Source organism: Hipposideros armiger, unplaced genomic scaffold (assembly GCF_001890085.2).
Source record: "Hipposideros armiger isolate ML-2016 unplaced genomic scaffold, ASM189008v1 scaffold_55, whole genome shotgun sequence".
Taxonomy (NCBI): domain Eukaryota; kingdom Metazoa; phylum Chordata; class Mammalia; order Chiroptera; family Hipposideridae; genus Hipposideros; species Hipposideros armiger.
In genome coordinates this window covers 744,704-757,553 of record NW_017731405.1, presented here as the reverse complement: position 1 = coordinate 757,553, position 12,850 = coordinate 744,704, and the positions used below count along the sequence as shown (strand labels likewise).

The 12,850-nt window shown below is 33.0% G+C and overlaps 1 protein-coding gene across 2 annotated transcripts in view; it reads right to left on the bottom strand.

The window, feature by feature from the left end:
* Positions 1 to 248: 248 nt before the first annotated feature.
* Positions 249 to 12,850, bottom strand: part of HOMER1 (homer scaffold protein 1) — a 130,467-nt gene continuing 117,865 nt past the window's right edge. For both annotated transcript variants that reach the window (XM_019641018.1, XM_019641019.1), the window contains one exon: positions 249 to 3,185. In XM_019641018.1, the coding sequence (XP_019496563.1) occupies positions 2,997 to 3,185 (189 nt within the window). In that variant the 3' untranslated portion in view covers positions 249 to 2,996. The remainder of the gene's footprint in view (positions 3,186 to 12,850) is intronic.

The window sequence follows — 12,850 nt, the reverse complement described above, 5'->3', positions numbered from 1 at the left end:
AGAGAGAGAGAGAGACAGAAAGAGGGAGAGAGGAAGAGGAGAAACAAAAACTAATTTTCCAGGCAGGGAAATACTTAGAAAACCTTTTATGTCAAAGTTAGGATTTCACAACATAACACACTAATGCAAAATCCAATAGCACCTGTAAGATTTAAGTAAATGCTGCCATCACGTAAATGCTTTTTAAAAAATATCTGTAAAAGCCTGAAGGAAAAAAAGATAAAGTACATTCTCCAGAGAACAACAAATGTATTTCAAAATAAAAACTGTATTTTTGTTTTTCTTTTTTTTTTTCAGTTGTTTTTTTGTACAAGAATTCATAGTTGTCATATAATAACTTACACACAATGGGATCAATCTCTGCTCTCCTTTTCTGTGTCACTTCAAGTCCACATGTTCAGGCTACAATCCCCAACATCATTTTCTGATAAATATATTACCACAGTTTGACCTAAATATAGATACATTATATAATACTTGTCTCTGGGAAAATCAAATTTTAATATGCAAATTTTTATTTATATAATACAGAAATGGAGAAAACTACAGTAGGCACACAACCTAATTATGACTAGTAGATGATGACTCTAGATACTCTCCTACTGTAAATTAATGTTTAAAATAATCTTAATAAGATTTTATTTATATGTGCACTTGTGTTCACCTTATCCCAAATACTATACACGTCTAATGACAATCTGGGAATTTAAAGGTGCAGCCCTCAAGAAATTGTTAAATCACTAAAAAAAAGAACAAATTAGGCTCTACTGGACAAGGAAAAAACTCACAAAATTTCCAATTTTAAATTTCATATCAGTAGGAAAATATTAAAAATATTTTTCTGTATATACATATGGGTATATGTATATATTGAATTACACATGTCTCACATATCAATACAATTCAAGAGGAGACATTCTGATGAGTTATTTTCCCATGAAATAACAACTATGTCAAAATTTAAAAATATCTTATTACATCATTAAAATAATTCACTTACCATTTCATCAGCTTATACTTTTTTAAAATTTTTTTATTTTTATTTTTAACTCTTCATAACTACATTCCCTGATCCCTAGAGTTAAATCCCCTATTTAAAACAAAATCGGGTGCTGTTTGTTACTCAGAAACTGATGGATAAAATCACATCTACTTCAAAATTCTATCAATCAAATAAATTTTATTACCTGATTTATCAGAGAAATATCTCAGCTCTGAGCTTGTGTACCTAAATTATCCTCCCTATAAATACATAGGTGAGGAAAATATTCTAAAATAGATGGAGGTAACTTACATGATGTTATCGCACATATAATACATGATGATTAAGTGTATGATATAAACTTTTCAGAGACACCTGAAAACTCACTTTAGAAACTAACTTTAGAAACAACCCATTTATTTTTCACTCTAGTATAAATTAATATGTATGCACGTACGTACATACACATACATATATAAAACAAAACTGTCTATGTTGAGTAGCTGTTTGTGAGTGAAAAAAATGGTTACAAACTGATTAATTAGCTTAATTTTGTACTTAACAATTCAATCTTTTGGGGGTACTAACAAAAATCAGTGCGTTTTATAGACTCCATGGAGTCAGATACTCAAGCAAACACTTTAAAAAAGAACCCTCCTCATCATCACGGGCATTGTACAGCAAGAATATACGGACTCTAAAGCAATTCTTACTCCATAAGCAGACTAGACAGCACTTGGCTTACTTTTAAAATAGCTTCTTAAAAGAAATATATAAAGAAATGCATCTTTGCTAAAAGTCTTTTAAAATTACATCAAAACAACATTAAAACCTGTTCACCGAGAAGAGCCTATTGAATTGAATTCCTGTTTTGAAATGCCTATTTAACAGTTCAGAATATTGCCTTGTGAGGTTTGACTAGAGATGTGGTTGATGTGAAGGCCCAGACAGAGTGCACGGCTCCAATTCCAGTAAGTCCTCTGATCGGCTGTTGGATGGAAATGGACCCCCTTTAAAATAGCTATACACTTTAAAGTGATCTATAATAAACAGTTCCCCAATAACCATAATTATTTGTAAATTGAAATGCATTGATCATTCAGAAAAGATTTTTTTTGCAAAATATATAAATAAATGTAACTGCATATTCTGTAAATATACTTAACATTGCTAGACCAGACCGTCAGTGACGGGCTGCTGTATTTCAGTACTGTGTGTCAAATTTATTAGAAATTTAAAAAGAAAAATTTCTGAGGGACTCAGCTGCCTTTGTTAGTTGGCTTTAAAATGCGTAATAAAATGGGAGACAATATCTTCTCATAAATACATGGAGTCAATATGGAAAAATAAACTATACAGCGGACAAGATTCGAGAACACCAGAGTGTACCAGAGTGGTCACCAGAGTGAAATCTTCCGATATAAAAAAAAGGGAAGAACTCTATACACCCAGTTATAGTATGTTCCAATTACAGATGCAGCTCTCTCTCACTCCTGGCAAGAATTAATTGGTAATGGCACTGCTTCTCAGCAGTGCAAAAATATCCTGAGAAATTATTTAGATTACAACAAAAGACAGGGCTTTCATCACTAAGTTTTTGCACAAAACACAGCTTTAGATATCATAAATAAATTAATTTAAAAAGCAGATAGCCTTCACTGTGTTGAACACAAAAAGGGGATGTGACCCAGACATCGTTAATTCTCCCATTGGCGAATATCAGAAAAAAAAGATTGCATTAAGTGTCTATTTATAATTTTCTAGTTAACTATGGCCAATAATATACATGGAGGTAATTTGTAGTTCAAGTGTTTCATCTCTTTTTTTCCCCAAACTAGCTACAAGCTGAATTCTAAAATTTACACTGAAATATACAATTCCAATTTTCAAAAGATCCTCCTCCTGGAGGAGTGATATTTAAACTTTTTTGTGCAATCTTGATGCAGAGCCCAAACAGTCCTATGAAGAGAGACAGTGTATTTTTTAATCAATTGGCACTGAAATTTCACTTTCCTTAGCTGCATTCTAGTAGCTTGGCTAAGTTATCTCGTAATTCTGTTAGTTCAAATATTTTTCCGTCAAGAATTTCTAAGAGTGTCTTCAGGTTATTGCGAAAAGCTTCTTGTTCGTTCTGACTTTTCTCCAGACGTTGCTCTAAATCAGACAGCTGTCCCTCCAGGTCCTTGTTCCGAATTTCTACTTCCTTTAGAAACAAAAGTGTGATACGTGTACATGTCAGTTTGTGACATAGAAAACAATATAACTTTCATTATTACTAATATTGTTGTTAACACAGTTTGACCATCAGGATGAGTTTCTGAATCTCAGGTTAACGCAATTTGGGGAAATTTCAAATTGAAATTTGAACTGGTTTGTTCATGATCTACCCAACAAAAATTTCCTGATTGCTTATTTTGTGCCAGGAAACGCCCCAAGCACATCAAATACCGAGACAGGATTGAAGACCCCCTTTGAGGATTATGTACATCTTATGTCTATTTCTGCTCATGTACTGTTCCTAATGCTCAACTGTTAGCAATCTCAGATGAAAGCAGGCAGAGAAAAAGAAAGAAATTAATTGTTTCTCCTTACTGACAATTCTGGAAAAAGACTGAGAGAAGAAAAGGACTCTCTAAAATGAGGTTTTAGGATCCTCTGAATATGTTACTTATTCTTTGGTTATCTTAATAGCAAATGGATGCATGTGGTACAGAATACAGCTCAATTGCTAAAAATTGTAGTGAAGATATATAATAATTGCACATATAAGAATTATAAAGCTAACAATTCCAATATATTAGAAATCAAGGAAAGAAAAAGAATCACCAAAAGGAAATCCACGACTACAAAAAGTTCAAAAAAAAAATTTAACACAATAAATCCTGGCGTACTTAGAAGTTTTTATTGCTCTAAAAATGTTTCTAGGCATGACAAATATAATAAGTAATTCTAAAAAATAAAATGATAGAACATGAGCTACAGGGTTAGTTTTAGTAAAAAATCAAATTAAGAAAAATAGCCGAAAATCAACTATACATAAACTATTCAGATAAGCAATGAATTGAAAGTTACAGTAGTCCTCCTTATCTGAGAGGGGGCACATTCCAAGATTCCCAGTATCCACGGAACTGGATAGTACCAAACCCAATATATACTCTATGTTTTTTCCTGTGCGTACATACCTATGATAATGGTTAATTTAGAAATTAGGCACAGTAAGCTACTAACAGCAATAATAATAAAATAGAACAAGTATATCTACCCTGTAATAAAAACTATGTGAATGTGGTCCCCTCAAAATATCTGATAATGAGATGGATACGAAGTGACTAACGGGCTGGTAGCCTATACAACATGGATATGCTGGACAAAGGGATGATTTATGTCCCAGGTGGGACAGAGCAGGACGACTCGAGATTTTGTCATGATACTTATAATGGTGTGCAACTTAAAATTTATGAATTGTTTATTTCTGGAATTCTCCACTTAGTATTTTCTGACTGCTGTTGACCACGAGTAACTAAAATGACAGAAAACAAAATTGTGGATAAGGGAGGTCTACAACATATATCCTTTCTGGAAAGCTCACTTTTACAGCTGAGAGGGATTAAGCAACTGATACAAATTACATTCATATATGCAAATTATATGGGAGAATGAAAATATTTTAGTGTTAGTAACACTATGAATCAGCCTCAGAAAATACGTTTTAAATTTTAGTATATCATTTAAAACTAAATCTCTAAAAAAATTCTATCAAGTCTAAAGGACAGTAGAAGAAAATGTTTTTAATAATTGAAAGCCCATCTGGTAAATGTTAAATGAAAAGAACAGTGTATGAAGCAGCACACTGCAACTGGGCAAAAATTTGTATGCATGAGGACCAACACTGGGAATTAATGTACAAATAGGAAACAGGAGCTAGTTTAGGTTTTTCTGATTATGGGTACTTTTTTCCAAAATTTATCTTATAATACCTGTAAAAATTAAACTTTTGAGAAAAATAACTGGGAAATTGCTTGAATACATACAAAAATGTAACAGTTGATTTAGGAACCTGAATATAAACAAATGTGCACATGCTTTGACAGAAATAACCAAGAGCAAGGCTTAAGGAAGGATGCCACAGATCAGTTGCAAGAGCCTGGGAAAATATGAAAACGGAATAAAGCAGCTATAATGATTTATGAGGAATTTAAGGAATCCCAATTTAAAGTATTTATTTACTGTTAGATATTTATCAGGTATGTTTCTCATCTCTTTTCTTTGAATAATCTACAAGCTGAAGATAAGTAAACTGAGAGCAGAATCTAAACCAATGAAATATTTATAAATTCAGAAGCCAAGTTCATGGAGGCTCTAAGCTACGAGGGAGAGAACAGAGCCTGGGATCTAATGTAGAAATCCCACTCATGACTGCACTGCATGCTCTCCTGCCTGCTTCAACAATAAGCTTACGAGCAGAACAGTTCCAACTATCAAAATGGACCAAATGGCATTCACTGGAGAACACCCACTTCACCAGGCACCACCCAGCTGGCCCTCTAAAGTCTTCCTTTAAAATGAAAGCCTTCCTTGTTCTCCCTGCCAATCAATGAAACATCCAAACATTTTCAATGGAAGCAAGCAAAACTCCAAATTCCATCAGCTATTAAAATTGTGTTGCTCTCGCTAAAAGGAGACTCATACTCTAAGCCATTTCTCCGACTGGAGGAATTTTACTAGACATATAATAAAAGGGACCCAATAAAATGCTGACAGTGCTGGTCTATTCTGAGGCACAGAATGTGATCCTGGGGCAAGAATAGGTAACCCACTGCACAGGGACCAACACGAGGCAATCGGAGCCCTGGCTGGTGGCACTTCTCGGTTTTCTACCTTCTCTATGTATTTCCAACCCCCTCCTCCCTCTTGTCTTTTATTGTCTCTCCCTAACTCATTCTTCTGCTTATAATCATTTTTGTCTTACTATTTTCCCTTCTCCTTTATTGATATGTAAGCATGTGCCAGGGGTGCCCAGAGGCCTGGTTCAGCCCTAATGAAGCACTGGAGGCCAGAGTTTGCTAATTCTCTTTCCAGTGTGTTAAAAGGCAATAACTGACCGTATAAATCCTAGTGGGCAGAAGGTCATGCTCTGTATTTGTTAGACATGGGGCCTACAACACTAGCGTGATTTTAAAAAATGTGAACAATTATTACCATCATCAATGGGACCAGAACAGGTTCATTTGCTATTAATTTAAGTCCTGCATCATTTAATCCAAATAAAAGCTACAAAACAATTGTCCTTATTGATATCTGATTCGCATCTTAAGCTCTTACAAGATATATTATTGCCCTATTAGATTATTAATGTTCATCTATAATAGGACATATAAATCATCAAAACAAGTATTAATAATTCAACAGACAAATGAGTAAAAGACAAACTTTGAAGAAGAGCATCTCCTATGAAGGCACTGAAAATACAGCAGTAAATAAAGATGGTCCCTGTTTTAATGCATCCTAGGAGGACACTGGCAATACAGAAGTAAACAGAAAAGACTTCCAGGAAGCCGAGGTAATGGTGCCTGTGTACAATGATATGTCCCAACCATGCTCCCAAACTATTTAAACCAATAATAAGAAAAATAAAACTGCACAAATTCTATGACTTCAATGTAACTAGAAGAAAGCAATACAAACTTCGAATTACTTACAATTAGAAAATACAAGCACCAATTTCCAGCAGGGAGATTTCTCAAGCTCTCACTCTAGCCCATTGCAGAGGGCAAGGGCTGGATAGGGTTGTGGAGGCAATGCACAGGAGGGGGAAGAGGTGAACGAATGACCTAACATTGAACTCTGGTAACCCTAAGAAAGACAAAGACCACTGGAAGTGCGAAAATACTGGGAAAACAGAAAAAACAAAAAAGTCTTGGTAGACCAGAACAGACTATAAAAAAAGGGCTTTAACAGTGTACATAAGATATGAGAAGGCAATCTTGGAAAGGCAGTACTTTCTAGAAGAAGAGTAAAAAAGAAAAGAGGAACCTGTTGGAATAGTATGGTAAAGGGAAAAAGAAACACAGGGAAATTTAGAATCTTCCAAGACAACAGAAAATTAACATACTGAAGGACACACAATCTCTCCCCCACGGTCTCCCCCAAAGAGAGTGTTTTTGAATTAAGAATTTGTAAACTACCCAAAACTGTCACGCTATCAACTATTAAGGTACACACAATCTTCACTCTACATAAACTGTTGTAAGATAAAAATAGAAAAAGATACTCTAAAAACTTCAGTAGCTGAAAATAAAAATCCTCCCCTCCCAAAAAAAAAAACACAACTACAAAACACAAGAAAACTAACAGAACCCCTACTCTGAGTTAAATATTCTCAAACAAGTATTCAAAAAAAGCTTGAGTCTGATATTCAAACACTAAAAACAGAAGTGGGCCAAAAAACTGAAAAACAGGAGAGTTGACTAAACCCATGATAAAAACAAAAGAAAAAGGCAAAATCATATCAGAAATAAAGACTGATTACAAGCTGCCCAAGGAAAAATAGATTTGAATAAAAATAATTTTTATTCAATTATTATTTTAAAAATCCAAGGGAATTAAAGTGAGATATAGAAAGTAGAGAAAATGGTCAGAGAGAAAGTGGTTGAAACAAAAGACAGGAAAAGACAATCCAATTACGTATCATTGGAGCTCCTGAAGAAGAAAAACACTATAATAGGACAGAACTAATATTTAAAACTTTTATATAAGAAAACTTCCTGGAAATAAAGGAAGATATGAATCTACAAATTAAAAGGGCCTACTGTGTAGCTGGGAAAACTGACCTTCAACAATAAAATCTGAGAAATATCCTAGTAAAATTATTAGACTTTAAAAACAAAGGAAAAATCCTCAGGTCACACATGCAGAATGAGCTCAAAACTCCCAAGGCCAGAGAATTAGACTGGAATCAGACTTCTCAAAAGCAATATAAAAAACAAGGTAATAATGGAGCAGCATTTTCAAGAAACTCAATGAAAGAAAATTATGAAGCAAGGATTTTATATCTAGCTGCCATCCAAGTACTACATCTATTTAAAAAACAGCTTAAACATGCAAGAAAATATATATCCATGAGTTCTTCTGGAACCTTCTACTAGAGGATAAACTTCAACCAACAGATTACTGTGGAAACTTCAGAAAAAGGACTGGTGGTGACCATTTAATATAGTTACTGTATATCCAAGACTAAAACAAAGGTGGATGATGATTAAAAAATAATATGAAAATGTACTTCTTCTGACAAGATAGAAAATAATGAATTACAAAAAGGAGAAAAGAGGAAACGGAAAGCAAACAGCAGAGTAAGTGCACTATTATTGAATATGTAATAGTTCAAAGACAAATAACATCAATAAAAACTAACAAAAGAGATAGTGAATGTTTAAATATGAACACAGGTAACTAGGAACCTTTCTGAAAGGTGTATGTTTAAAGGTAACCACTACAACAAAGTTAAGACCATCTTAAATACCAAAAGATATAAATAAGAGCAAAAAACACATCATACAAAGAAAAACATCAATATAAGACACAGTAATTATTACATAAAATAATGACAAGTTGAAACCAAACAAAAATCTTATCAACAAACACGACTGAGTTACCTAGTAGAACAAAAATATCATTTTGGCTCACAAAGCACTATCCGGCTATGTGTACATAACACCCAAGGAACATTCACAAAAACTGATCATATATTAGGTCACACAAAAAGTAGCAGTAAGATATAGTACGTATAAATATTACAAAAAAATACTCTATGATTACAATGCAATAAGCCTAGGAATTGATAACAAAATCATAAAATGATCCTTCTACCTAGAAATTCATTTTAGGAAGACCAAAATAATGAGATGGGCTCAAAATAATGAGAGGTTGTGATACTGGCAGAAAAAGTGGCAAATGAAAACATTTCTCTAATGCTAAAAGCCACAATGAAAATATAATAATTATGTTTATATACCAAAAAACGCAGCCGCCGCCTTTATGAAGTAGAAATGACAGGAGATGTAAGGAGAGTGGTGAAAACACACCGATAAAAGACTTTAATATGCCACTCTCAGTATAGGACAGATCAAGTGGAACAACAACAATAAAAGGTAATGATAGAGAAGACCTAAACTATAAAATCAATAAAGAGCATTCATAAAAACTGATCATATATTAGATCACGAAAAAACCCAGCAGAAAATTATGTAAAGTAGCAATTATACAAACAAAACCTTGTGATCACAATGCAATAAAACTAGAAATTAACAACTAAATCAAAAATATAAAAAGGCTCTTCTACCAGGAAATTCAAATATCTTATTTTAAACATCACTTTGTGAAAGAAAATAAAACCAAAATTACAGAATTTCAAGAAATAATGATAATGAAAACACTAAATATCAGCAGCTGTGAGATACACTTAAAGCAATGAGCAGAGGAAAATCTATAGTTTTAAATGCATATAAATAAAAGTAAAAGAATAAAAATAAAGAAATTAAATTGCCTTCTCAAAATGCTAAAAAAATAAAAAAGTAAACCAAAGCAAATCACAAGGCAGGCAGAATGAAGATAAAAGTAGAGAATTCTACGGGAGAGGATAGAAAAACAGTGACAACTGATTAATAAATGTTATTAAAAAAATAACAAAATAGACATCCATTGCTTAACTTTACTTAACCAAGAACAAGTACATGAAATAAGAAATTATGAGTTCCCATTGAATATTTGAAAACCTAGATGGAAAGCTTAAACAGACTAGTATCTGCAGAGGAAATAGAGGCCCAGATGGTTCTATTAGAACTCAGGAGTTGTATTAAACCTTTAAAGACCATATAGTTCCAATATGACATAAATTGTTGCAGAGCATAGAAATTGAAGAAAATCTTCCAAATTATTTTATGAAGGAAGTATAACCTTGATACATAAATATTATAAATACAGACCCTCCAAAAGAAGAAAATTACAAACTAATATCACAAATGAATGTTATGTAAAAATTGTAAATAATAGAGAACAAAAATCTAACACTATTTAAGAAAATAATACACCATAGCTAAGTGGGATTTATTACAGGAATACAAAGGTGGCTGAGTATCAGAAAATCTATTAATACAATAAACCATAGTTAATAGATCTAGGGAGAAAAAATTATGATTATCTCCATAGATGCTGAAAAAACTGTTAACAAAATTCAACATTCATTCTTGGTAAAAATGCTCAATAAAATAGGAACGATGGATACTCTCATGACATGATAAAATATATACATACATTTTAGTCTTAAAGCCATTTCACTTTATACTAGAAAATACTAGAGGCATTTCCACTAAGGTTAGAAGCAAGATAAGCCCATCATCTCCACTACTGTTTAATATTGTACTGGGTACTCTTAGCAGATATAATCTGACAAGATATAATTAGACAAGAACAGAGGCATACGAATTGGGGGGAAAAATTAAATTACTTCTATTCGTAGATTATATTTTAGTATACATGGAAAATCTTAGCAAATCAATGGAATAAATGACAAAACTAGTTTAAACAATAAAATAATTTAGTAAGGTAGTAGGATATAAAATTGGCGTGCAGAATTCAACAGCTTTCATACATACAAATAATAATCAAAGGATACAATGGTAGAGAAAACCCCATTTGCAACAACAAAAAAGACGATCAAATATTTACAAATAAACAAGAAATATGCAAAACCCACATGATGAATACCTGAAAATACTTCTGAAAAATACAAAAGTAGATGTGAGCAAATGGGAAGACATCCCTTGTTCTTGGATACGATAGAAACCTCAAGAAGACAGCACTTCTCCTAAAGTTACATTATAAATTTTGAGGAATCTCAGTAAAAATTTTTTATAGAGCTAAATTTTTAGTGGACATTAAAATTGGTTCTAAAGTTAATATTAAAGTTCATATGGAAAAATAAACATGTAAGAATACATACAAAAACAATGAAAAAAAAGCTGTGAGGAGTAACTGGCCCTACCGGACATTAAAACATACTGTAAAGTCTCTGCAATCAAAGCAGTGTGGTACTGGTACATGAATAGATAGATGGATGACTAGTGGAACAGAAAAGGAAGTCTAGAAATACATATGGAAATTGAGTATTATAAATCTCTGGAAAAAAGAAGATGAGACAACTAGACATTTGGAAAAAGATTAAATTAGATCCATATCTCATATCACACACAAAAGAATAAATCACAAATGATTCAGAGATCTAAATGTAAAAAATGAAACCATATAACCATATAGAGGGAAATATAGATAAATTCCTATATAACTGAGTTTGGAAAAATGTTATCTATGCTTTACAAGCCAGAAGCCATAAAAAAAAAAAAGACTGATAAATTTGACTACTACATAAAACACCACCACCATCTTAAGCAAAGTAAAAAAGCAATGACAAGCTGGGAGAAAACATTTGTAACATATAACCACAGATATATAAAGAATTCTCAAAAATTTTTGGAAAAAAGACCAAAAACCCTATAGAAAAAAGGGCCAAAGACATTAACACACAATCCATACATGTACAAAAAGATACAGAAAGGGCCTTTAAGCTTATGAAAATGTTTAATCTCACTCATAATGTGAGATACACAAGTTAAAACTATTATTTCTTACCTATCACACATTGCTAAAAGTTGAAAACTATGAAANCACTTTGAGCACCTCTTGTAATTGCAGAAGTCAAACATGACTTGTATTCATCTTTTGTTATCGGCATATATTGAGTATTACAATTTTAATAGTTTACCTTTCTTAAAATGTGTATACATTTTTTTGGTACCCTCTGTGTATATATAAGGTACGTATTTGTACAACAGTGCTCATAGCAGTATTATTCACAATAGTCAAAGGGTAGAAGCAAGCCAAGTGTCCATCACTGGATGCATAAACAAAATGTGTTACATACATACAATGGAGTATTATTACTGAGCCTTAAAACGGAAGGAAATTCTTACACATGCTACAACCTGGATGAACCTTGAGGACATTATGCTAAGTGAAATAAACTAGCCACACAGAGACAAATACTGTACAACTCCACTTATATAAGTTACTCAGAGTAGTCGAATTCATAGAGACAGAACGTAGAAGGGTGGTTACCAGGTGCTGGGGGGAAGAGAGGAATGGAGTTATTGTTTAATGGATAGAGTTCTATTGTATAGAGTTCCAGCTTTGCAAGGTGAAAGGAGTTCTACAGACTGGTTCCACAGCAATATGATGGCTATACTTAGCACTATTGAACTGTACACTTAAAAATGGTTAAAATGATAAATTTTATATTATGTACATTTTACTACAATTTTAAAAAAGGAAAAAAGGCTATATACTGTATGATTCTATTCATATGACGTTAGGGAGAGGGCAAACCTATAGGGACAGGAAACAGATCACAGGTTGCCAGGGGCAAGGAGAGAACTTGACCACAAATGGCGAATTTTATTATATAGAGATATATAGATAGATATAGATATAGATATCTTCAATTAAAACATATTATCATGCTACCAAAAGGAAAAAAAGGCTTTCTAAGCACTCCTAGCCACTCTTCTGTGACGGCAGGATTACAATAGTAAGAGCTGGAAAGTCAGGTCTTAGATGGGGTAGAATGGTTTCTACGCTGCTCCATTCATGTCTGTATTTGTTGGCATGGGAACAGACTGGGTGGACAGGAAACAGAACAGCTGTGATATAAAAGAGTCAAAAATAAAAAGGAAGGAGGTGAGGGCATTTGGAGATGGTGATAAAAAGTGGATAGGAGAAGTAGGATTCAGGGATACACAAAGGAAAGGATTGGGCCAT